This window comes from Schistocerca americana, chromosome 3 (assembly GCF_021461395.2).
Source record: "Schistocerca americana isolate TAMUIC-IGC-003095 chromosome 3, iqSchAmer2.1, whole genome shotgun sequence".
Classification (NCBI taxonomy): Eukaryota; Metazoa; Arthropoda; class Insecta; order Orthoptera; family Acrididae; genus Schistocerca; species Schistocerca americana.
This window is the reverse complement of record NC_060121.1, coordinates 258,587,087-258,614,062: the sequence shown is the minus strand read 5'-3', so window position 1 is coordinate 258,614,062 and position 26,976 is coordinate 258,587,087. Positions and strand designations below refer to the sequence as shown.

Genomic DNA, 26,976 nt, shown 5'->3' with positions numbered 1-26,976 from the left:
CTTTTTTATAGAATTTAAAAATTTTGTTTTAAAAAATAATATATGTACCTTTTTTCAGAAACTATTCAAGAGATTTCTAAAAAAAATTTCTCTGTTCAGTTTCTTTGCATATAATAAGCTGCATTCATGAATAATTTTTTAACATGTTGAATAGAACAATTTTAATAATTTTTTAACTATAATTCTGTAAGTGTAATATAAAATTCATGCAAAATTCCAAGCACTTTGACCGGTATCTCAGCTTACAATCAGAATTTCAAAATTTACTATTGAGACAACATGTATTGCGTTCATAGAAACAAGTGTACTTTATTTCGTAATTCTATCTTTCATACATCATGAGAAAATGGTACATAAACTTAAAAAAAAACATTATTTTCAGGAAATTCAATTTGAAGTTCAAACTAACGTTTTTTATAATGTCACCTCTACAGAAGGCCCCAGATTTGTATTCAGGGTCCTCTTTCCCTTCCAGGCTTCTCTTTTTGTTCCTTGATTTCTGCCTTCTTTTCTGTACTAGGTCTTCAACTACTTTTCAGCTGCAGAGAGGCGCTGTAAATCTATTTTTCTCAAGATGTCTTGATGAAATTTGGTATCTTAAAACCCTTTCTTCTCTAATGCCTTCATTCTCCCTACGTTCCAGTCATTAAATACAAGAACTGCACCGTAAGTTACAATTCTGACAACTGTAATACATGAAAACGTGGTTTTAGGGAATCTTTTTTGTATGAATAAATTTAGATACTCATGTTGAGCCTGGGTTTCTCTATGAACACACTTTTTTTAGAAGTTATGATCGGCCAGAAACCTGTAAGTGAACTTGACAGCATGGAGGACACAATTTGGAAGCCTCTGTTTGTGAATGCAGGGGTTGTTATCCGTCTCAACATGTAGATATTTACACAATCTAACGTGGCACAGATGATGACTAGAATGTTCTCACGTCTTGTGTTCACTAAGTTCTGCAAACGCAGTTTATTCAGTTTTCTATACAATGTTTGTAACCGCGGTATTATTGAATGATGAAAGAGTCGAACACTTGACTAAATCTGCGTCAGTAGCACAACGCAAAGCAAGAATTGCTCCTTCATAAGCGAAACAGCTAGTTTGATAATGTTTCAAAGGTACGGACTAGAGCTCCAGATGATCAAAAAGTGGGCGTGGCAGTAGTTCGTGTCACACATTTAATTATTTTTGAGGTACTTCTGGTGCGATTTCACCTGTGAAACTTTGGTAACTTATTGTCCATGAGTTCTATTAATAGATAAAAAGTAAACTGAAAAGTGACATTTTCAATCAGTTTCATGATCGCCCCCCACCCCAACCACCGAAGGAGAATGAGACAACCAATTTTCGTTCCCCATTTCTTTCCCAAACATGTGCTCCAGTGCCATCAAACTCTCTTCTTTGCAATTTTCCTTTCTCTACCTGATTACCAAATGAACTAGTCTCTAATGATCACGACGTCAACGAGATGTCACTTGTACATGTTTTTTCTTGCTGGCCTCGATAAAAGCTATATAGGGGAGAGAGGTGCCCCAGAGAGTGGGGACACGGCCACTGGGGGAGAGCATCCGTGGCTACGTCTGGGGGCAGGCAGCCGGCGGCCAGGTGCTAAGTGTGCCGCGACGTTTGCAGCCAGGCGAGGGGCGGGGACGGCCGCCATTGGCCGACTGCCGGCCGAGCCTCTGTTATAAGCCGCCGTGCGCTCGGACCGCGCTTTCGCACCACGCCGCCGTCGCCATGGCACAGCGTCACGCCAGACAGCCTCCGGTGGCAGCGCTCGTGGCGGCCGCCGCTCTCCTGTCGGCGGCTTGCGCCCTCTCGGTGGCGGGCGACTCCCGGCCCGAGCCGGCGCTCGGAGGCGAGCCGGAGGCGGAGCTGGCGTCGCCGGGGGCGGACGCCGGGGGCGACGCGTACCTGGCCGAGGTGCAGGCGGACTGCGCCACGACGGGCGCCTCGTGGCCCTGCGCCAAGGCCAAGCTGCTGCGCTTCGCCGTCAGGGCCGCCGCCTCGCCACGGCAGGTAGGTGTCGCTGCACGCCGCTCCGCGTCATCCATGGGCGCGGCCGTCAGGGGTCGGTGGGATACCGACGCACCATTCCGCCACCCATCTGTCTACAGCAGTGTTTACGATTACATGTAAATTGAAGGTGGAGAGGGGAAGAAAGGAAAGGGAGCGGATCACTGCTGTCAGCTGCGTCGGGACATTAAGCGGAATCGAGTGAAAATGTGTACCGGACCGGGATTCGAGCCCTGGATCTCCTAGGTTTTTGGACAACATGGTTGTGGAGAGAAGCAGCGATTAGTATGATTAATCAATAATTCAAAAACAGTCTTAATCGCATTTATTATTATTATTATTATTATTATTATTATACCGCCAACCAGTATCAACCCGACGTAGGGGTCATCTTCTGGGCTTTTACACTATTGGTCGAATGCTAGTGGTGTCACTCCTGTCTACATAATGGCAGGAAACTATGTTAGTTTATAAAGACATCATTTCTTGCAATCAGTAACGACATAGGATAGGCATGGTTACTGGTGTTCACGAGCCAATTAATGATGAGCAAGCAGAGTTGCACATACGGCCACCCACTGATTTGTATGATTTTGGCTTATAGCATGCGGTACACGTACACCCGATTTTTGAACCTTCCCCATGACATCCAAATACCACACGATGGTGGAATGATCATAGTTTATCACATTTGCCTGTTCTTGAGTACACTCATGTGGATCATTGTGGATTAATGCGTTTAAACGATCTTCATCAAACACCGACGGTTTTCCTGAATGTCAATACGATCCTCCTTAAAACGAGAAAATCATTTTCTTGCCGTGCTCTGTCCAACGGCATTATCCTCATACGGCGCGAATGTTTCTGGCTGCCTCTGCTTATGTCACCCCTCTATTGAACTCAAACGGAAGAATATGTCGGCAGTGTTCCGATTTCTCCACTGGGCACTCAATTTTCTAGCGTCCGCGGTTCCACTCACTGTCTCCGAATGACAAAATGGCTATATGTGAACTCAGATAGCGACAGTGTATTACGAGTACAAGATGACAGATGAATAAACCCATAGCAACCAGAACACTATCAAGCGAAAGAAAAACGCTACGAACTTATACACAAACCTAGTATTACGTCCTGTCATCCTGTCCTTCCATCTTGTCAGTGTTTTCCACATATTCCTTTCCTCGACAATTCTGCGGCGAACCTCCTCATCTCTTGTCTTTTCAATCCACCAAATTTTCAACATATTAACCGTATCGAATCTTTTTTGAAGCTTTCTCTCAGTCCATGATCAAGTTGCATACTATGCAGTGCTCCAGACCTACATTGTCAGAAATTTCTTCCCCAAATTAAGGCCGATGATTGATTGTAGCCCGCATCTCGTGGTCGTGCGGTAGCTTTCTCGCTTCCCACGCCCGGGTTCCCGGGTTCGATTCCCGGCGGGGTCAGCGATTTTCTCTGCCTCGTGATGGCTGGGTGTTGTGTGATGTCCTTAGGTTAGTTAGGTTTAAGTAGTTCTAAGTTCTAGGGGACTGATGACCATAGATGTTAAGTCCCATAGTGCTCAGAGCCATTTGAACCATTTGATTGATTGTAATCAGTCTGGAGCCGCGCGACCGCTACGGTCGCAGGTTCGAATCCTGCCTCGGGCATGGATATATGTGATGCCCTTAGGTTAGGTTTAAGTAGTTCTAAGTTCTAGGGGACTGATGACCTCAGACGTTACGTCCCATAGTGCTCAGAGCCATTGATTGTAAATGACCTTCATTTGGATTCTTTTAATACACTTCTTTTACCCAGCCTGCTTCGACCATCATTCGTAATTTTTCTTTCTAACTAGCACAAGTCTGTCACTTTATCTACTTCGTGTACCCCAATTCTGATGGTAAGATTATCACTAATCTAATTTCTGATAGTCCTTATAACTATCTTTCGTTTACTTTCAGTACTAATTAGACACTGCAGCCAACAGTTTCTCTAATTCTTCTTCAGTTTCATAGGGAATAGCAAAGGCATCAGCGAATCTTATCAGTGATGTCCTTTCAAAATATGGTTCAAATGGCTCTGAGGACTATGCGACTTAACTTCTGAAGTCATCGGTCCCCTAGAACTTAGAACTACTTAAACCTAACTAACCTAAGGACATCACACACATCCATGCCCGAGGCAGGATTCGAACCTGCGACCGCAGCGGATATCCTTTCAACCTGAATGTTAATCCCACTCCTGAACCTTTAATGTTTTTCCGATGTACAGACTGCACAGCAGAGGATAAACACTTCATTTTTGTCTTACATTCTTTTTTATTGGAGCACTTTGTCCTTTGTCTTCCATTCTTATTGTTCCGTCATGGGTCTTGTACATACTGTATATTTCCGTCTTTCCCTGCGGCTTGCACCTATTTTTTCTGAGAATTTGAAACACTTTGTCATCATAGGATACGTTATGGGATATCTGCAACGACCTAGTAAACGTGGCACTTACAGCAGGAGTATAGTGGAAAAAATGGCACCAAGGCTAGAAGCCGGCCGGAGTGGCCCAGCGGTTCTAGGCGCTTCAGTCTGGAACCACACGACCGCTACGGTCGCAGGTTCGAATCCTGCCTCGGGCGTGGATGTGTGTGCTGTCCTTAGGTTAGTTAGGTTTAAGTAGTTCTGAGTTCTAGGGGACTGAAGACCTCAGATGTTAAGTCCCATAGTGCTCAGGGCCATTTGAACCATTTGAACCAAGGCTAGAACATGCAAACCTGACAATAGGCAATGTTGCTTCTAATACACTGTTGGCTATTAAAACTGCGATACTAGAGGGAACAGCAAATAACGATATTTTACTTATCCTGCATTTACAGTATAGTGTCAATAACACGTTATTACCTTTGTGGGTCATGCATGGGTAAACAAGGCCCGACGTTTACATATAGCAGCAACAACAGCTCTAACCCTTTGGGCGTTGAGTCGAACTGACAAGAGTACCACATGGCAATCGAATTTTTGTATTTTTTTAAATATAATTTGTGGTACGTGAACTTCAGAACTAAAACATCTGTCAGAAAAGCGCTTCGATGCAATTCTCAAAGATTCTCGAGGAAACCGACTTCGAATTTTTCCGACCATCTTTAATATGCTAAAACAATATCAGTTTTTGTCGACATGAGGTGTGGCTGTATTGTAGAATGCTCGTCTACCACGTACGTCGCACGGGTTCGATTCTCAGCCATGCCCAAATTTCAAACGAATGTACATGTTCCTTGAACATTTCCATGGTACATAAAATACAACGGCTATTTGGGAAGCAATGTCCAGGGGTGCGAAATGGAAACCACAGTGAAAATTCTATGAAGCTTTTTACAGATGTGTTGGGCAGTGTCCCTATTACGCCCGTCGATCGCGTCACGTCGCTCTTTTCAGCTCTAAGCGGAGAGTGAGCGCGTAAAGATGCATGCCAAGTATGAGGACCTGGTGAGAGATTTCGCCTGGTGTCATGCAGCCCACATAACATAACTGTCATGCGTTTCCTTCTTCATGACAGTTCTCGGCCACACTATGCAGGCGTATTGAAGACGCTCCTGAAGCGTTTTCAATGGGAAGTGTCTGATCACCCACAATACAGCCCGGAGTTGGTTCCCCTCGAGTTTCATCTCCACTCTCTTAAACCGCTGGCTATGAAGACAACATTTTGGTACAGACAATGAACTGCAGGCCAGCATAGAGAATTGGTGGAAAGCACAGGCGGCTGCCTTATATGACGAGGGTATTGGAAAGACAAATGTCTCAAAATGGCTCTGAGCACTATGGGACTTAACATCGATGGTCATCAGTCCCCTAGAACTTAGAACTACTTAAACCTAACTAACCTAAGGACAGCACACAACACCCAGTCATCACGAGGCAGAGAAAATCCCTGACCCCGCCGGGGATCGAACCCAGGAGACAAATGTCTAAGTCGGATCGGCGGCCATGTAGAGAAGCAGCTGGAATGTGTAGCTAACAGTTGCAAATAAAACATTTTGTATTTTCACAATGGTTTCCATTTCGCTTTACTTTCCGAGTAACCCTCGAACATAAGGATGAAAAACCGTTTAATTTATAATGTCTTTTTCAGTTGAAGCAGGCTTTTATAAAAGCTCTGTAATTAAGAATGTATATTTCCAATGAAAACAGGATTTGCGTGTGTGATATGCAATTAAAAATGAGATGAACACATTTCATTAAAATAGCAATTACACACCTGTTATTTATTATATATTTCATGAATCTCATATTTAAATGATGTAGGTATTCACAGCTAACGGAATAAATAAAGAAAAAGCAATGACCCAGACGAGACTCGAACTGGCTATTACCGGTACTGATTTTTATGGTTGCGAGTCTCAACCTGTAACAACGGAATCCTTAAAGGATCGCTTTGTTGTCCGTCTATTTGTCTGCCTGTCTGTCTGTCCGACTGTTAAGAACCAGTTTTCTCAGGAACGGTAGATGTATCAAGGTCAAATTTATGTCATGTATTCAGGTCTATGGGTCCACGGAGGTGAAAAAATTTTAAGCTTCTAAGTCACTTCACTAAAAGGTACGGTCATTTATGTCACATATTTTGATACTCAAAAACTCATTCATCAAAACCAATACGGTACTTCCCGTTCACCTAGAATCATGAAATTCGGCAAGAAGCAGAACTACACATTACATGTAATGTAAAAAATCTGAAACTTGTTAAAGTGTAATTATATCACATAAAAATATCTTCTGCCATTTTGCATTGATCATCCGTGAAAAGCATGATAGGCGAACCTTACTGCATGCAAACATAAAATGTAAGTCGTAGTTATCTTTTACTGAGTATATAAAAATGTTTTATTAAATCTTCTCTATACAGTACATGTAAATTGAAGTCCCCTGCTCGCTTCGTTTTGTACGTCTGGACTAGTTTGACGAACTACGGTAGACATTTTGATACAGTCTTGTGATTCCGGGGACCAATATCTTGCCAGTATCAATATCGATAATGGGCAAAAATCGCGAGATTCTCGATTCCCAGGATGGATGAACTCTGTGTATATACACATAACTAAGTTCGTAGTGAGTCCCTAGTGCGTGAGTCCTGCTCGCACTTGACCTCTTTCTTTTCATTTTTCTATGTTTGATATTTCACGGAATTGTTAGTAGGACGGGCACCTCTATCTAAAGATTTGTATTATCAGCGAACTGCACCTAAAGCTCCCACGGGGCTGACGAGCATTTACCATACATCCACACGGCCTGTCGAGGAAAATCGACCTTGCTTTAACATATTACGGACGGTCGGAAAATTTCAAATTCAATTTTCTCGAAAACTTTTGATAGTAGCATCGAATAATTTTGGGGGGATTAATATTTGAGTTCTGAACTTCACTAGCATTAATATAAAAATTGCCGCTTTCGTCATTTTATTTTTCGTGATAAGCCTCTTCAATGACCGTCTGTCACGATCACTCAGTACACACGCTTTCGTCCGTGTTGTAGCTTAGCGGATGTTGTTTTTTCGCATGACATATACGGGCACGTCTTTCGCTCTGCGCCTTTCATCGTACGTCCAAATGCGACTTTGGAATGAGAAACCCGCTGCATAGTTCTCCTTTTGTAGAGTATGTACACAACTCTAGTCACACCCACCTTGTACACTTGCGCGGAAATGCTAAACACTTCCGTATCCAAACATATAATGTACTTCATGTCTATTTGATATTTCTTTCGTCATGGCTTCATGGTGACGCATTTTCAAGGACGTGTGTAGTTACGTAGAGAAAATGTTAGCACAAAATAGGAAAAGATGGCGGGCAGAATGAAACCAGTCGAAATTTACAAAATGAAGAGCTATAAGGTCGACTCTGCTTTCTCGACCATTAATCTTGGCGATTCAGTGCCACTGCATTCTCAATCTCTCGTATTAAAGTCTATGTTGGAACTGAAGACGACAGAAAAAAAGCATCCACATTAAATTTCGAATTTAACAGTGAGTTCATCCATGAGGATACATCCATACCAGTGTACTCTTATAATGGTCGTACAGACTCACAAATGATACTCACACAAGCACCCTCGGTTACGACTACTCAAAGCAAACAGTGTATCAGGCCCTAACAGAATTCCAGTTTGATTTTACGCTGAATACGCTGTTAAAATGCTCCTTTCTTAGCTCTTTTTCATGGAGAATCTCATTCCCGGCAAAGTGACTGAAAAAGAGCAGACAACTCCTGTATAAACCAAAACGTGTAAAAGAACGGATGTACAGAACTGTAGACGGATATGGCTGACGTCTGACGGAGAATCCTAGTGCATATTCTAAAAAGCAGTATCTCTCAGGGAATCAATACGATTCAGGCAAAGTACTTATGTTAAAAAGTGCTTGATTTATCTACACACGCTATCTTGCAAACAGTAGATACAGAATTCATCTTCTCAGACTTTTGAAAGGCTTTAACCACAATACCACATCGTCGACTAGTAGCCACATACACTCATCTTTACATAAATAACGGCTGGACGGGAATATGGAAACACTAAATGCACAAAACAGTAGTAAGCTTAATACGGTGTAGGAAAAACTGTAGCATTCCAAACAGTTTTCAGCCGTATTGAAATGGAAAACTACAGATCCCTTGTTGTTGTTGCTGTTGTTGTTGTTGTTGTGATCTTCAGTCCTGAGACTGGTTTGATGCAGCTCTCGACGCTACACTATCCTGTGCAAGCTTCTTCATCTCCCAGTACCTACTGCAACCTACATCCTTCTGAACCTGCTTAATGTATTCATCTCTTGGTCTCCACGCTGCCCTCCAATACTAAATTGGTGATCCCTTGATGCCTCAACACATGTCCTACCAACCGATCCCTTCTTCTAGTCAAGTTGTGCCACAAACTTCTCTTCTCCCCAAGCCTATTCAATACTTCCTCATTAGTAATGTGACCTACCCATCGAATCTTCAGCATTCTTCTGTAGCACCACATTTCGAAAGCTTCTATTCTCTTCTTGTCCAAACTATTTATCGTCCATGTTTCACTTCCATACATGGTTACACTCCATACAAATACTTTCAGAAATGACTTCCTGACACTTAAATCTATACTCGATGTTAACAAATTTCTCTTCTTCAGAAACGCTTTCCTTGCCATTTCCAGTCTGCATTTTATATCCTCTCTACTTCGACCATAATTTATTTTGCTCCCCAAATAGCAAAATTCCTTTACTACTTTAAGTGTCTCATTTCCTAATCTAATTCCCTCAGCATCACCCGACTTAATTCGACTACATTCCATTATCCTCGTTTTGCTTTTGTTGATGTTCATCTTATACCCTCCTTTCAAGACACTATCCATTCCATTCAACTGCTCTTCCAAGTCCTTTGCTGTCTCTGACAGAATTACGATGTCATCGGCGAACCTCAAAGTTTTTATTTCTTCTCCAGGTCCCTTATGGTTTTCAAAAGTGTCTTATACCCTTCTCCCTAGAAAATAGAGGCAAGTCCAGTTAACGGTGATGGAGGTCGATATCGATCACACACCCTTCTCTCCAAAGTAGAACACAAAGGTTGAATAACATTGAGATCTGGTGACTGCGATGGCCAGAAGAGATGTGATAATTCATCCTCGTGCTCACAAAACCAGTCCTGGACCATGCGAGTTGTGTAAACTGCGCTCTCACATCTTGGAACACAGCATTACCATTGGGGAACAAACATCGCATCGTGGGATGGACCCGAGCAGCCAAAATTGTCACATAATTCTTGGCAGTAATGCGACCTTGCACAGCAACCATGAAGCCCATGGAACACCACGATATGGCTGACCAAATCGTCACCGAAACCCCGCCATGTTTCATTCTTGGAACGTGGAAAGTAAACTCAGTCAGAAGTTGGAAACAGTGTACAACAAGACTCACCGGACCAGATGACATTCTTCCATTGGTCCGTAGTGCGAGTGCTGTGGCTTCGGCAGGATATTTTCATGTTATGGGCATTTGTATCACTGATGAGTCGTTTCCCAATTCCAGCTCAACATACATTTCCGTGCTTATGAAGCTGCTTTCGCACTGCTTCATGCTGACGGGCTACGCGAATACGACATTCAGTTCTGCTGTGATTTTTGCTGCTTCCGTCATTTTATTTTTCGTCACTATCCTCTTCAATGAATATCTGCCACGATCATTCAACAAACACTTTCGTCCTCTTTGTGACTTAATGAATGATGTTTTCCCGAGTTTCCTGTATGTACGAGGGGCGTTTGGAAAGTCCGTGCAAAAATAAAAACTACTTACGTGTTTGGGGTAAACCTTTTTATTTTTCAACATAGTCTCCTTTTAGACTTATACACTTCGTCCAACGCTGTTCTAACCTGTTGGTCCCTTCCGAATAATAGGAATTGTCCAAGTCTGCAAAATAGCTGTCAGTTGCTGCAATCACCTCCTCGTCTGAATAAAATCTTTGTCCCGCCAGCCATTTCTTCAAATTGGGGAACAAATAGTAGTCCGAGGGAGCCAAGTGTGGAGAACAGGGGGGATGTGAAACTAGCTGGAATCCTATTTCCATTAATTCTGCGACCACAACTGCTGAGGTGTGTGCTGGTGCATTGTCGTGATGGAAAAGGACATTTTTGCGGTCCAATCACCGGCGTTTTCTTGCAGCTCGGTTTTCAGACAGTCCAGTAACGATGACTAATATGCACCTGTAGTAGTTTTACCCTTTTCCAGATAGTCGATGAGGATTATCCCTTGCGAATCCCAAAAGACAGTCGCCGTAACCTTTCCGTCCGAAGAAATGGTCTTCGCCTTTTTTGGTGCAGATTCTCCCTTGGTAACCCATTGCTTAGATTGTTGTTTGGTCTCAGGAGTATAGTAATGTATCCATGTTTCATCCACAGTGACGAAACGACGCTTAAAGTCCCGCGGATTCTTCCTGAACAGCTGTAAACCATCCTTGCAACACTTCACACGATTCCGTTTCTGGTCAAGCGTGAGCAATCGCGGAACCTATCTTGCGGATAGCTTTCTCATGTCCAAATATTTATGCAAAATATTATATATTCGTTCATTCGAGATGCTCACAGCACTAGCAATATAACGCACCTTAACTCTTCTGTCATTCATCACTATATCATGGATTTGATCAGTGATTTCTTCAGTCGTAACCTCCACAGGGCGTCCAGAATGTTCAGCATCACTTGTGCCATATGGCCACTCCGAAAATTTTGAAACCACTTATAAACTGTTCTAATCGAAGGTGCAGAGTCACCGTAATGTTTATCAAGCTTGCCTTTCATAAAGTAATGTTTAATCACCACACGAAATTCTTTTTCGTCCATTTTTTTGAGAATCGCTCGACTTCTTTGATTCACACGAATGTCAAACACAAATAAATAGACCAATATGGCTGAAACTTGGCGTGCATTCTTTCCAAAGATGCTACTAACTAAAAATGACTTCGATACGCGGCGATGGTTCCATCTCTCGGACTTTGCACGGACTTTTCAAACGCCCCTCGTATATGGGGTCTCTTGGAACACCAAACACATCGGCTACCTTGGCAATGGAAGCATCCACCATATGAACACTAACAATATTTTGACGTTCGAATTCACTTAGCGCCGACCTGATGCACTCACAACTACAGATAAAACTGTTCTGGCCACGACTGACACTTCCTATGTATTGAAAACATTGTCCAGGAGCCGTTTGTGGTCAAATACAACAGCGGAATCTGCAAGCGTAGCTGGCATCTGCATTTATTTTCAAGCATGTGTCTCTCGCAGTGTTCCCATATTTTTGCCCAACCCTTCTGTGCGACTGCCACGATGAGTATCTGACTGATAGAAACCCGTACGTTATAGTGTTCGGTGACTCTTCATCATAAGTGAAAGTAACATGGAACCGGCCTCAAGGGAGCGATACTGTCAGCAGCATAATTAAAGTGTTCCTTCATCCACAGTAAAGTATCGTCTTTAAAAAATCGTAAAGAAACACGGAAATATTTGTACAAAATTTTCCACTTGTTCTAGTAAACGGCAGCTCTCAGATAAAATACAGGATAAAGCCCGTAACAAAGAGAAAGAGATCGATAGTTCACGGTTACGAAATTAGTGCTATACTTCTTGAGACCGTCGGATCGTTAAAATAATATTGAAGGTGAGAACGAAGTTTTTCTCTACGACACTGAGGTTAAAACATTCTTGGGCTTCTTGCCGCATCAGTAAAACTTGGAGCAATTCGTCAGGAGAAACTGACCGGCTAAGATGATTGAGATGATAATCGAAACTTCGAAGGTTTACCCTAAACTGACGAGGCAAGAAGTTCGAGAACGATTTATACAATACTAAAGGTGAAAATTATGCAAAATATGTATTAGGGAAGATGAATGGAAGACAAAGACTTGTTGATAGGGATATGGTAAAGGCCATTGCGTTGTTAAGGCAAAGGTAAACAAAACGCTAATGAGACCAGTTCTAAAGCATTGCTCCAGCGTTTGCAGTCCTTATCATGTAGGCATGAGAGCAGATATCGAACTAATTTAAAGATGCGTTGATACTATCGTAAAATGTCCTTTTAATCCACATGAAACGTCCTCTTGGAAAAGTTATAAACTACTGTGCTGGTAAACTTCTACGTTATTTGATACAGAGACAGCTGAGTATAACTGAACGTAATCAGACATTTCTCTGTTTACTTATTCTAATCATCAATAAACTGACACACAATATTTTTAGCGCAACGCAATCTGACTTTCAATAATGCCTACAAAAGAATGGCCCTGACTAACAATAATCTATACCTTCCATGAATCACTCACCTTACAAAAATCTTCGTTACTCGAACTACTGCAATACAGCGAGCGCCAATACTGCCAGCTAAATAAAAGATTCTGACTATGAAAGGCACTAACTACTGATAGGCATGGTTATCAAATGAAAGATTTGTATAGATTATAAACAATGTATTTACCTTAATAATGTTCAAAAGTCATCATATGGTCCATTGATCGTGACCGGTCCAAATATCTTACGAAATAAGCGTCAAACGAAAAAACTACAAAGAACGAAACTTATATAGCTTGAAGGGGGGGGGGGGGGGGTCCGCAGCTCGTGGTCGTGCGGTAGCGTTCTCGCTTCCCAAGCCCGGGTTTCCGGGTTCGATTCCCGGCGGGGTCGGGGATTTTCTCTGCCTCGTGATGACTGGGTGTTGTGTGATATCCTTAGGTTAGTTGGGTTTAAGTAGTTCTAAGTTCTAGGGAACTGATGACCATAGATGTTAAGTCCCATAGTGCTCAGAGCTATTTGAACCATTTGAAGGGGGAAACGAGATAGCGCTATAGATGGCGCTGCCATAGGTCAAACGGATATCAACTGCGTTTCTTTTTAAATAGGAACCCCATTTTTTATTACGTATTTGTGTAGTACGTAAAGAAATATGAATGTTTTAGTTGGACCACTTTTTTCGCTTTGTGATGGATGGCGCTGTAATAGTCACAAAGATATGGCTCACAATTTTAGACGAACAGTTGGTAACAGGTAGGTTTTTTAAATTAAAATACAGAACGTAGGTACATTTGAACATTTTATTTCGGTTGTTCCAATGTGATACATGTACCTTTGTGAACTTATCATTTCTGAGAACGCATGTTGATACAGCGTGATTACCTGTAAATACCACATTAATGCATTAAAGGCTCAAAATGATGTCCGTCAACCTCAATGCATTTGGCAATACGTGTAACGACATTCCTCTCAACAGCGAATGGTTCGCTTTCCGTAATGTTCGCACATGCATTGACAATACGCTGACGCATGTAGTCAGACGTTGTCGGTGGATCACGACAGCAAATATCCTTCAACTTTCCCCACAGAAAGAAATCCGGGAACGTGTGGGCCATGGTATGGCGCTTCGACGACCAATCCACCTGTCATGAAATATGCTATTCAATACCGCTTCAACCGCACGCGAGCTATGTGCCGGACATCCATCATGTTGGAAGAACATCGCCATTCTGTCATGCAGTGAAACATCTTGTAGTAACATCAGTAGAACATTACGTAGGAGATCAGCATGTATTGCAACATTTAGACTGCCATCGATAATATGGGGGCCAATTATCCTTCCTCCCATAATGCCGCACCATACATTAACCAGGCAAGGTCGCTGATGTTCCATTTGTCGCAGCCATCGTGGATTTTCCGTTGCCCAATAGAGCGTATTATACCGGTTTACTTTACCGCTGTTGGCGAATGACGTTTCGTCGCTAAATAGAACACGTGCAAAAAACCTGTCATCGTCCCGTAATTTCTCCTGTGCCCAGTGGCAGAACTGTACACGACGTTCAAAGTCGTCGCCATGCAATTCCTAGTACATAGAAATATGGTACGGGTGCAATCGATGTTGATGTAGTATTCTCAACAGCGACGTTTTTGAGATTCCCGATTCTCGCGCAATTTGTCTGCTACTGATGTGCGGATTAGCAGCGACAGCAGCCTACTTGGGCATCATAATTTGTTGCAGGTCATGGTTGACGTTTCTCATGTGACTGAACACTTCCTGTTTCAATAAATAACGTCACAATCCGGCGAACGGTTCGGACACTTGGATGATGTCTAGGATACCGAGCAGCATACACAGCACACGCCCGATGGGCACAATAGCCATACATCAACACGATATCGACCTTTTCCGCAATTGGTAAACGGTCCATTTTAACACGGGTAATGTATCAGGAAGCAAATACCGTCCGCACTGGCGAAATATTACGTGATACCACGTACTTATACGTTTGTGACTACTACAGTGCCATCTATCACAAAGCGAAAAAAGTGGTCCAAGTAAAACTTTCATATTTCTTTACGTACTGCACGAATATGTAATAAAAATCGGGGTTCCTATTTAAAAAAACGCAGTTGATATCCGTTTGACCTATGGCAGCGCCATCTAGCGGGCCAACCATGGCGCCATCTGGTTTCCCCCTTCAAACGAGTTTCGTTCTTTGTAGTTTTTTCGTTTGATGCTTATTTCGTGAGATACTTGGCCCGTTCATTATCAGTGGACCACCCTGTATATATATCAGTTCATGATATCCAGTCTTACAAATATCCTCTTTCTGATTGACACACGTCCATATCCTCCGCTCTCAAAACTCTGGCATCTCTGTCCCCACATCCAACACTGCTGGCGGCTCACCTCCAACTGCGCAACGCTACGTGCTGTTTACATCCAACTGCCCAACACTACACTTGCGAATATTCCAACAATGAGTCCAACCAGCCACAGACTGCACACAGCACAGTCGGTGATTTTCATACAGAGCGCTATGTAGCGTTACAAACATAAAAACCTAAACAGCCTACTTACACACAGAAAGTTTAACAGAGATGCTCGGAGAACTTAAGTGCGAATATCTCGAAGAACGGTGGGCTCGTCCTCACAAATCTCTGTTGGGTAGATATGGTGAACCGATATTCGAGGAAAATTATGCGACCATTATACTACTACCATGGTATATCTCGCAAAGGGATTATGACAGTACGAAAACAGACGTTAGGATGCGTATAGACACATACTGAGAGTCTTTTTAGCCTCGTTCAATACACGGATGGGACAGGACAGAAATCTCTGCTTCTATACGAAGCACTTTCCGACACGCACTGTACAGTGGGGTGTTCGTATGGACTTTCCTTGGTTACAAATATTTATTTCTATGAAAGTAAGCGCGATACAGCTGTGCCGTTTGTTAAAAATAGTACCTCAACTCGCAACGTGTTTTATGGATAGCTATGCGGTTTTTTTGCAGATGGCTACACTTCCACAGATGCTCTGTTTGTTTCACGTCAAACATCTAGGCGACACTCAGTTTCTCGGCATGTATTTGTCAACATATCTTCCGTCACAGCCTCTACAGCATCTCGTATTCGTGACCTATGAGTTCCCATATTAGGAATTCGTGAACTGAACACTTTATCCTTAACGTAACCCTAGAAAAAGGGTCAGGAGGCACTATGTCTGGAGAACGTGGTGACCATGATGTTGCACCTTCTCTACAGATCCACTTGTCCCGAAAAGTTTCTTCTAAGAAGTGGCGAACGTATGACCTCCAGTGCGGCGGTGCACCATTCTGTTGAAATACTTCCCACAGCTGAAGGTTTGTAACGGAGGTGCAACCTAAAGTTCCAACATGTCCACATAAATCGTTCACGTAGTGGTATGCTCAGTGAAAAGAAAAACGGTCCAATAAGTGCGTTCTGCATTAGGCCACACCAAAAATTCCCTTTCGGGCTTTCCCTTGTCTGCTGTAGCACACGAGGGTTCTCCAACCCCCAGATCGGGACATTATGCTTGTTGACTTTCCCGGAGACGTGAAAAGCCGGTTATTCGGAAAACAAACTTATTAAGGAAGTCATTGTCTACATCGATTCGCTCCAGCATATTCCTTGTCTGAGGCTATATGCACCGTATCAACAGTGTCGTCACTCACTGCATGTCTACTCTATAAATAGTTTAAACTATTTATACCGTCCTTTGATGGTCTTCACGTCTGGCGAATCTCGACCATAGGAACTTCAGAACTGTTGCTGAACTCAAAATGGTTCAAATGGCTCTGAGCACTATGGGACTTAACTTCTGAGGTCATCAGTCCCCTAGAACTTAGAACTACTTAAACCTAACTAACCGAAGGACATCACACACATCCATGCCCGAAGCAGGATTCGAACCTGCGACCGTAGTGGTGGCGCGGTTCCAGATTGAAGCGCTTAGAACCGCTCGGCCACACCGGCCGGCTGTTGCTGAACTGTTATGACAGTGTTCCGTGAAATCACAAAAAATCTCACCCTCATCTGTATAGATGACATTGGGACAGCAGCACTCCTAAATTACGCTACGTGCAACAAGAGAGAGATGAAAGAACTCAGATAAGTGTATCAATAACAAACATTATGAGTTAAACTACCGTTTGCAACAAACCACGTAGCAGTATCTATCATAATTCATTAGAAATAACTTCACGTAATCAGGGAAAGACTTTATACTCACCTTGTGTACACGTAAGTATAGATCGTCGGTTGTCCACACGACGCCAGGCGCACCTAACTCCTGTCCAACAATTCTTGACTGCATCTTGAATCGGACCTAGTTTCCATTCCTAGCAGTCAGACGCGCAACCGCGCAGTTATGGAGCGGACCGGCTCCAGCTCTCTCGTAATAGACGACGAGGTAATGATCGAATGTTGCTGTAGCCCTCAACTGGCTACTATGCCGGAGGTGAAACAGGACCGGAACTTTACCTTTAATGACATAAATGGTTGGAGTATCGTCGTAAGTTGCGTTTGGAAGACTCCTTTATTCATTGATGATGACTAGCTTCGGAATTGTGTCATTTCTCAAACCATCCTATGGAAACGTAGTGCATGTTATAACAGTAATACCAGTACAGCAGTGGTGTAACAATAGTTCATGTTGCAGCATGATGCAAACAAGGTTACATATCATCATCGTCAGTGACTGAATACAGTTAAATGCATGCGCGGGAGAACCACAGCAAATAATCCCAGTGCTAACGCAAATACTTGAACATACAGCAGACAAGTTACAATAAACAGTGCTACTTGGAGACCATTTGCACCCATTCATGGATGTCCTGTTACCAAACAACGGTGGTGGAATTTTTATGGAGGACAATGCACCATGTCACCAGGTCACAGCTGTTCGCGATTGGTTTGAAGAACATTCTGAACAATTGGAGTGAATGACATGAATCCTATCGAACATATGGGACACAAGCAAGAGGTCAGTTCGTGCACACAATCCTTCACCGGCAACACCTTCGCAATCAAGAGGCAGCATGATTCAGTATTTCTGCAGGGTACTTGTTGAGTCCATGACATGTAGACTTCCGGCACTACGGTGGGTATATTAGGAGGTATCTCATGACAGCTGTCAGCTCAGTGTATATGCATAAAATTTATTTAAATCAGTTTATTGGGTTGCCTCTACCTATTTCGAAGCGATAGTATGGAGCGGAGCGTATCAGAGGGTTAACAATCTAATCTGAAAACGACACAACCTACAGTTGCAGCCTGTAATTAGAAGAATTCTGCAAATCATTAACAGGCTTCCCCTTAACATCGGGAAACTGATACAAAGCAATAACATGCAGCAAATTCCCACGGTTTTTCTGATAACCTATCGTGGGACACTTACATTCCAATGGTGGTGAAATGGTTGAGTCTTAAAACTAACAGCAAGGACGCGTGTTCCATTTCACGGTACACATTCCAACAGTCTCTCGTTCCATCTTTGGAACACTCTATAACTCGTGTCTCAAAGTATGGTAATGAATATTTCTTCAGTGCCCTATTGTATTCCGTCTGCGTCGTTAGCTCAGTGCTTAGCGTGTCTGGTTGTTGTGCGGTGGATCCACATTCGACTACCGGTATTGTCAGATATTTTTCGCTGGTGGAAGGACTGGGTCGTGGTGCATTCATCCTCGTGGTGCAGTTGAGGTGTTACGTGAATGAGGCGTAGGTGCTCCAAGGTCCCGAAAGCCGACAATGGTCAAGAGAGCAGTGTGCTGACCCCATACCCTTCCATACCGCTTCCAAATGGACGCCGCTGGCAAAGGATGACAAGGCGGTCGGTCGGACGCGATTGGGCACATCTGGGTCAGAATGCGGAGCTTTGCATTTGCTTTTTGCCCCTACTTTTTTTTCGGTTACGATTGTAAGTCATGTGTGGTACACTTTGCTTTTAAGATCCTTACAGAGATAACGTCTGTTTTTTATCTTAGATATTACTTAGTTTGACATACTGGCATCGCTAGAGAAGTCGATTAACATCAACCAACACCCAGTCAAAAAATTTATTACGCAGCATAGCGTGTCAAGGATTTAATTTCTGCACTAGCTGCAGTTCGTAGGAAGGGATCCGTAATTCAAACTTTACGTGATAGTGAATAAGATCGTACAGCATTTTTTGGAACTTCTTTGATCCATCTGGAAACTCGACAGATATTGATGAATGGCGCAATGGCAACTCAAACAACACCAGCTTTCTCCAGAGCAAGCGTGCCACGAATGCTAGCCTCGGAAATTCTTCACTAGTCTGAAGTCATTTTTTCGCATATGACAAGTTCTAATCAAGTAGGACGATGGACCACTATCATAATAATCATTTACAGGAGGCTCACTATCTTAATCGTATTTAAAGGTTACACAGACGGTATACGTCCTCATCAATGAGTTGCTTAGTTATTGCCAAATAGGAAAGCCTCATGGGTCTTTTTGGAGGTTTGGCGTCCAGTCAAGTTATAAGTCAGCTGTTCTATACTTTTATTAGTTCATTGACATCTGACGGCAGATTCCCTTAACATCACACCGCAGATTATGTAATAATCGCTGAGTCCAACAATTTCTCGATAAATAGCAGCCTGAATCGTAGATGATGGTACACAAGAATTTGAATAATAAATGTCGTGGGAAGGGCAGATAATTTGCTTCGCCGTACTTAACGATGAGAGATCGATAGTCTCGTTTTAGTTTAACGGTGTCGCTTATCTTTCAACAGATAAATACCGACTATTTTTTTCACCGCGGGTTTGGAGTGAAATTTTGATAGCTCTCCTGATTCATTTTCACCGTTTGCGTTTTTGGAGCTATGGTGATCATTCTGGCTTTTTTGATCAAATAACATTCATTAATACTGCTCGCGTTGGTCAAGATCTAATGACTGTTGGCAGAATATGGAATCGGTGGGTTCAGGAGGGTAATACGGAACGCCGTGCTAGATCCCAACGGCCTCGTATCACTAGCAGTCGAGATGAGAGGCATCTTATCCGCATGGCTGTAACGGATCCTGCAGCCACGCCTCGACCCCTGAGTCAACAGATGGCGACGTTTGCAAGACAGCAAATATCTGCACGAACAGTTCGACGACGTTTGCAGCAGCATAGACTATCAGCTCGGAGACCATGGCTGCGGTTACCCTTGACGCTGCATCACAGACAGGAGCGCCTTAGGTGGTGCACTCAACGACAAGCCTGGGTGCACGAATGGCAAAACGTCATTTTTTCGGATGAATCCAGGTTCTGTTTACAGCGTCATGATGGTCGCATCCGTGTTTGGCGACATCGCGGTCACCTCTTGTTCGCATTGACGGCACTTTCAACAGTGAACGTTACATTTCAGATGTGTTACGATCCGTGGCTCTACCCTTCATTCGATCCCTGCGAAACCGTACATTTCAGCACGATAATGCACGGCCGCATGTTGCAGGTCCTGTACGGGCCTTTCTGGATACAGCAAATGTTCGACTGCTGCCCTAGGCAGCACATTCTCCAAATCTCTCACCAATTGAAAATGTCTGGTCAATGGTGGCCGAGCAACTGGCTCTTTACAATACGCCATTCAGTACTCTTGATGAACTGTGGTATCGTACTGAAGCTGCATGGGCAGCTGTACCTGTACACGTCATCCAAGCTCTGTTTGACTCAATGCCCAGGTATATCAAGGCCGTTATTGCGGCCAGAGGTGGTTGTTCTGGGTACTGATTTGTCAGGATCAATGCACCAGAATTGCGTGAAAATGTAATCACATGTCAGTTCTAGTATAATATGTTCGTCCAATGAATACCGTTTATCGTCTGCATTTCTTCTTGGTGTAGCAATTTTAATGGTCAGTAGTGTAGTAACTTTGCATTGACCAGTACCTACCTCCTGTGGGAGTATGAGACACTTTTTTTTAAGCTCCCTGTACACAGCTGTGCGCCATGCAGTAGCAGTCGGTGTGGTGTTGGCAGGTGTTCCTGTGGGGCCCGCTGTCGCTGTCGCCGCTGGGCTCTGCTGGCTCTCCCGTCCTCTCCGGCCAGGCGCCGCTGTTCCCCGGGTCTGCGCCGCGCGCCGGTGACTCCGAGGCGGACAAAGCCAGCAAGTTCGCTCTGCGCATGCTCGAGCGGTACACGCGCTCTCACGCGCTGCGCCTCGACCTGGCCCCGCGGGATGACACCGACCGTGAGTGTACATACTGTGTGTGCGCCTGTCTGCATACACACCGCTGCGCGCACGTGTGCGGCGGCGTGGCCTCGCATCCTCATCAGCCTCGCCCATTCTCTCCACTCGCTGGCCTACGAACAAAACTCCGCCACCGACCCAGCTTTCGCGATACCGTCAACCGCCGAAATCTGATCAACGGGGCTCAAGCCCACCATTAAACTATCTTCGAAATTCACGAAACCGTGGGCCACAGACATGCAATCCATCTCTGATAGGGAAGGGCGGACACGATTTATTCCCCCCGCCCGAACCTCCCGCCTCCACTGCAGATACCACTTACGCTCATCCCACTTTTAACATGCCGTAGATGCCTAGAATTGTAAGAATAACAATAAAATTATCGTTCGAATAACTTACGGGTTGAAACTTCCTGGCAGATTAAAACTGTGTGCCGGACCGAGACTCGAACTCGGGACCTTTGCCTTTCGCAGGTAAGTGCTCTACTGGCAGAAGTAAAGCTGTGAGGACGGGGCGTGAGTCGTGCTTGGGTAGCTCAGTTGGTAGAGCACTTGCCCGCGATAGGCAAAGGTCCCGAGTTCGAGTCTCGGTCCGGCACACAGTTTTAATCTTCCAGGAAATCTCATATCAGCGCACACTCCGCTGCACAGTGAAAATCTCATTCTGGGAACTTACGGGTTTGCTGCCGGTTGACGTCGTCGACCACCGCCGATATTTCGACAGGAGCACACCCTGCCATTCTCAAGGCACAACTGCAAGGAGGAATCAATGTGAAAGGGAATTTAATGATTCAAATGGCTCTGAACACTATGGGACTTAACATCTGAGGTCATCAGCCCCCTAGAACTTAGAACTACGTAAACCTAACTAACCTAAGGACATCACACACATCCATGCCCGAGGCATGATTCGAACCTGCGACCGTAGCGGTCGCGCGGTTCCGGACTGAACCGCCTAGAACCGCATGGCCACACCGGCCGGCAGGGAATTTAATATCTCGGTTCACAGAGGACAAACAAGGAAGATACCACACACAAAACAAGTAACCGCAGAGTCAACACACAACCAAAGACAACCAACATCAGAAATATCGATAGTGACTATTAATCAACATGTGAGGTAGCACTAATTCTGTCCCTCTGTTTTTGATGAGAGACAGAGCCGGATTCCAAGCAGTATTTAAACAAAATCCATCATCTCTGTTTATAAGGTTGCATCATAGTTTGATTTCAACAGCTTCCTTAATAACACTATCCCAATAGCTGGACGTGCAAGCCAGAATCTCCGTGTTGTTGTATTCCATAGGATGACCGGTGTCAAGGCAATATTCTGCAATTTGCTCGGCTGTTGTAAGCGTGTGTGACGCTTATGTTCAATACAACGGTCTTCCACAGTCCTGATTGGCTGACCAATATATGACATGGCACAACTGCAAGGAATACGATAGACACCAGCCTTACGTAGACCAAGATCATCTTTTACGGACGCCAACAGGGCCTTAATCTTAAAAGGTGGTCGAAAAGCACATTTCACATCATATTTCCGCAAAATACGGCCAATCCTGTTGGAAATGCCTCCTGTATAAGGCAAAAAGGCCGTACACTTAGGTGCCACTTCGTTGCTATCGTCACTCAACCGTTGCACAGAAGGCTGATAGCTCAACGCACGTTTGATCTGCCTCTCACTATAACCATTCTGACGAAAGGTGACTTCGAGATGTGATAGCTCAGCTGCCAAACTTTCAGGGTCTGAGACAACGTGGACCCTGTGAACCAAGTCAGTGTGAGTAGGCTTCCTATAAATACAATGTCCCAACGTACCATCAGTCTTCCTTCTCACCAACACATCAAGGAAAGGAAGGCATCCATTCCTTTCCACCTCCATAGTGAACTGAATATTCGAGTGGATTGAATTCAGGTGTTCCAAAAACCGGTTTAAATTCTCACTACCATGAGGCCCTTGCACATTGTTTCCTCCTTGCAGTTGTGCCTTGAGAATGACACGGTGTGCTCTTGTCGAAATATCGGCGGTGGTCGACGACGTCACCCGGCAGCAAACCCGTAAGTTATTTGAACATTCAATACGCCGGGAAAAGTTAAGGTCTCACAATAAAATTATCATTTGGTCAGTTTGGACCTTTAGGATCACAGGTGACATGTTCAGTACGTCTTCTTTCTTCCTAATACCCCTTCATTCTCTAGTCCCTCCTGCTTCTCTCTGTTTACGTGGTCTTAATTTTGATCACAGTATTAGCTTACCTATGACTATCCATAGATGTGCTTGTGCTGCACTGCTGCGTATGGATTTTTTCGCTTCTTACAATTGTTTTCCAATCCCCCCTGACTTCTCTCATCCAGTTGTTCCTTGTTAAACATGTTGCTTTCCATATATTCTTGGTCAACGTGTTGACCTCCATCTGCATGATGTGCCTCGTAAATCTCAGGCTTCTCTTCCGTATCAAGCACGAGGTTTATGCAGCACTCTCACACAACGATCCTGCCTTGACCTACGTATCCAGAATTCACCTTGTTTTTTCGTGCCCTATATGTCTCTCAAGAAATTTCTCGTCTCTTTCTCCAGCCAGATGCAGGCTCTCTTGCCCAAGGTGATTGACTCCATTGCATACAATGATTGTTGACATATAGTGACTGTCTGGCGTTCTTGTAAGGTTTTTTTCTTCCTATAGATTGTATTTTCCACATATCCTAATTTCTTCAGCGTTTGGACCCATCTTTTCTGCTGTTGTTGGGCTGTAACTTGCTTCTTACGTTTTCCTCCACGCAACGACAGCCGTTCACGTCCTCCAAAACTCGATCTTCAGCCTTCCGTTTGGTCTCTGAATCCACGGGCCTTGGTCTGTTGTACGCTATCTTGAGATTGGCTTTTGCTTCAACTACAGCAAGATTTTCCAGTGACATTTTCGCATCTTCTTCGTTCACAATTTTAATAATAAAATACATAATAAAAATTGGTATATCATTTGTATACATCACTGCTTTGTACATTGCTTCACCATAACTTCCAAGAAATTGCAAACTCAGAGAAACATATCATTCGACAAGCATTTGTCCGAAAACTTGAGATGTACGTGTTTCATCTGGTTGATTTATGAACTGTAATAGCAACAAATTCTCACATCTTGGACATCATCATACTGTACCCAACATGAAGTCGAAGCGTGCTCTGGAAAATGTAGATTTTTCACTTAGCACAACAACTGTGAACACAGGACTGCACACTGGTTATGTGAGTGTGCAAACGAAGGGAACGCTGTTTCTGTCAGTCCTTTCCACCTTTATTCGGAAGTCAGTCCGTTATCTTTTTTCTTGGTAGAGGGCCTTTCCCTTTCTATGATGCCTTACCAAATTTCTTGCGGTTGTCTGGTTCTACCTGTACACTCACGAACTGTGTTAGATTTCTTGGTCCCAGCAGGCACGGCCATCCTGCGATTGTGAGCCTATATATGTTTTCTGCAGACGATGACGCCGCAAAGCGTTCCTCATAGGTAGACCATCACTCAAGCTACTGAGAAATGTCCTGTGTTAAATGCAGCTTGTAATTTCCAGAATTCCTATTTGACGTAACTATATTTATCGTAAGTTAACTGAGAGATTTTGAAATTCATATGTCTCATTTCTTTCTTTCTGGCGGGAGGGTGTGAAGTCCTGACACCCTTCCCCTTTGGATCTACGTAGTACCTAACAAAGTGTTACGAGGTATACCGAGTAACTGACCATGACACTGGAATGGTGTGCCTCCGCAAGTAGGCTGTATTACGTAATTACTAGCTGTGACGCAGGCAGTACAGGATGTGTAGCGCGAAGATCAGTAAGATTGACTAGTTAAAGTTAACTGTTATTTCAGCTGATCTTATAGAGCACTGACATTTTATTTTGCTGACTGTAGGCTCAGAAATGGTTCAAATGTCTCTGAGCACTATGGGATTTAACATCCGTGGTCATCAGTCCTCTAGAACTTAGAACTACTTAAACCTAACTAACCTAAGGACATCACACATCCATGCCCGAGGCAGGATTCGAACCTGCGACCGTAGCAGTCGCGCGGTTCCGGACTGAGCGCCTAGAACCGCTAGACCACCGCGGCCGGCTGACTGTAGGCGTAGTAACCTACAATGAGCCAGGGAGACATACACAAAGATTTCGACTCTAAAATCAGTCCAGTACTGAACCCGATATGCAGTAGCAACACCCATTATCCACTTACATGTTTCCTGATAGAAATTACAAACTTCGTTAATTGCTGGATTAGGATTTGGTTATGGTTCGTGGCGGGAATGCCTCGCCATCTGCCTCCAGGAAATTTATCTTCAAGTTTTCAGCGGGAAAACTTCTGAGGAGGGCCCGGTTTATCACAAACGTCTTCTTCATAAAACCAGAAGGTACCGCTTGGTCATCTTCGTATTCAGATGTCAGGAAATGATAGCGCTAGAATAAATACTATCCGTAGCTGCGGCACGAAGAGACTATGGTCTATGGAAGCGTCTTCGATTAAGAGTCAAAACGTGCTGACTCCTGGGTTCGACCCTCGCCACTGCTTTGATTTTGAATAAAAATCGCCAGCAATGGTGTTAAAGAGGGCGGAGCAGCGGATAGAGGTCCAGTGCACTCTTTTGCCCTGAAAAGACGGAAGAGTCAGCAATGATCAACGGTTTGAGGATGCAGAAGGCAATGGAAATAACAGCTTCAATGGCATGTAACATATATCCACAGGACATGCGGCCTGTAACTGAAAAAGTGTGATGAAGATCTCTCCATTGGAAAAAGATTCCACACTAGTCCCCCATTCGGATCTCTGGGATGGGATTACGAAGGGGAGGTGTCCATAAAAGAAGATTGGAATGATTAAAGAAGAGTTAACGTTCGGCCGGCCGTTGTGGCCGAGCGGTTCTAGGCGCTACAGTCTGGAACCGCGCGACCGCTACGGGCATGGATGTGTGTGATGTCCTTAGATTAGTTAGGTTTAAGTAGTTCTATGTTCTAGGGGACTGATGACCTTAGAAGTTAAGTTCCATAGTGCTCAGAGCCATTTGAACCATTTGGTTAACGTTCTATGAGTCAGGGTGTGGAATGTCAGAAGCTTGAAGTGGTAGGGGAGCTAGAAAATCTGAAAAGGGAGTTGCTACGGTTCAATATAGATGTAATGATGATCAGCAAAGTGAAATGGAAAAAGACAAGGATTTCCGATGGGATGAGTATGAATATGAAGATACGAGAGAGGGTGAATTACTGTGAACAGTTCAGTGATAGGATTGTTTTCATCAAAGCTGACAGCAAACTAACACGGACAACAAAAGTTCAGGTGTATATGCCGACATCATAGGTATAAGATGAAGTGCTAGGGAAAGTGTACGAGGGTAATGAATGGGTAATTTAGTACGTAAAGGGAGATAAAAACTTATAGTCATGGGGGATTGTAATTCTGTTGTAGTGAAAGGAGTGGAGTAAAGGATTACGGGAGATTATGGGCTTGGTAGTAGGAATGAGAAAGGAGCAAGACTGAGTTCTGCAATAGATATCAGCTAGTAATAGCACAGGCATTGATAGTTCATATTTTTTACCAGTATCAGGCCATCGACTCTCAATAAAATGTTCTTCCTGGGCGGAAATATACGTAACTTACGAGTCCAAGTTGTGACACATGGGCGACGACATATGGAAGTTTAGATCTGGCCGTGATTCGTACTCCGATGGTCGAAGCTGTTAAGGCGAATGCTCAAAAAACTGGAAGCCTTGGTTCGAGTACCGGTTCCGTCTCAAATTTTCACTGTCATTCCAATATAAAGCCGACGGTGGTTCATATTTGCAACTGCAAATGCAAATTCTGTATTTCTTGACGGCTGTAGTCGCTGCAGAGTCTGAATCTTCGGACCTGCATGCATCGTCCTTCTGAATAACAAAGGCACTGCTATTTAGTATTCGAAAAAGAAATGAGTG

General features: G+C 43.8%; 1 protein-coding gene across 1 annotated transcript in view; it reads left to right on the top strand.

Annotated features, from left to right (window-relative positions):
- Positions 1 to 1,743: 1,743 nt before the first annotated feature.
- LOC124606006 overlaps positions 1,744 to 26,976 on the top strand; it is an 82,707-nt gene continuing 57,474 nt past the window's right edge. Inside the window, exons 1-2 of the mRNA XM_047137969.1 lie at positions 1,744 to 2,025; positions 20,812 to 21,022. Of these exons, the coding sequence (XP_046993925.1) occupies positions 1,744 to 2,025; positions 20,812 to 21,022 (493 nt within the window). The remainder of the gene's footprint in view (positions 2,026 to 20,811; positions 21,023 to 26,976) is intronic.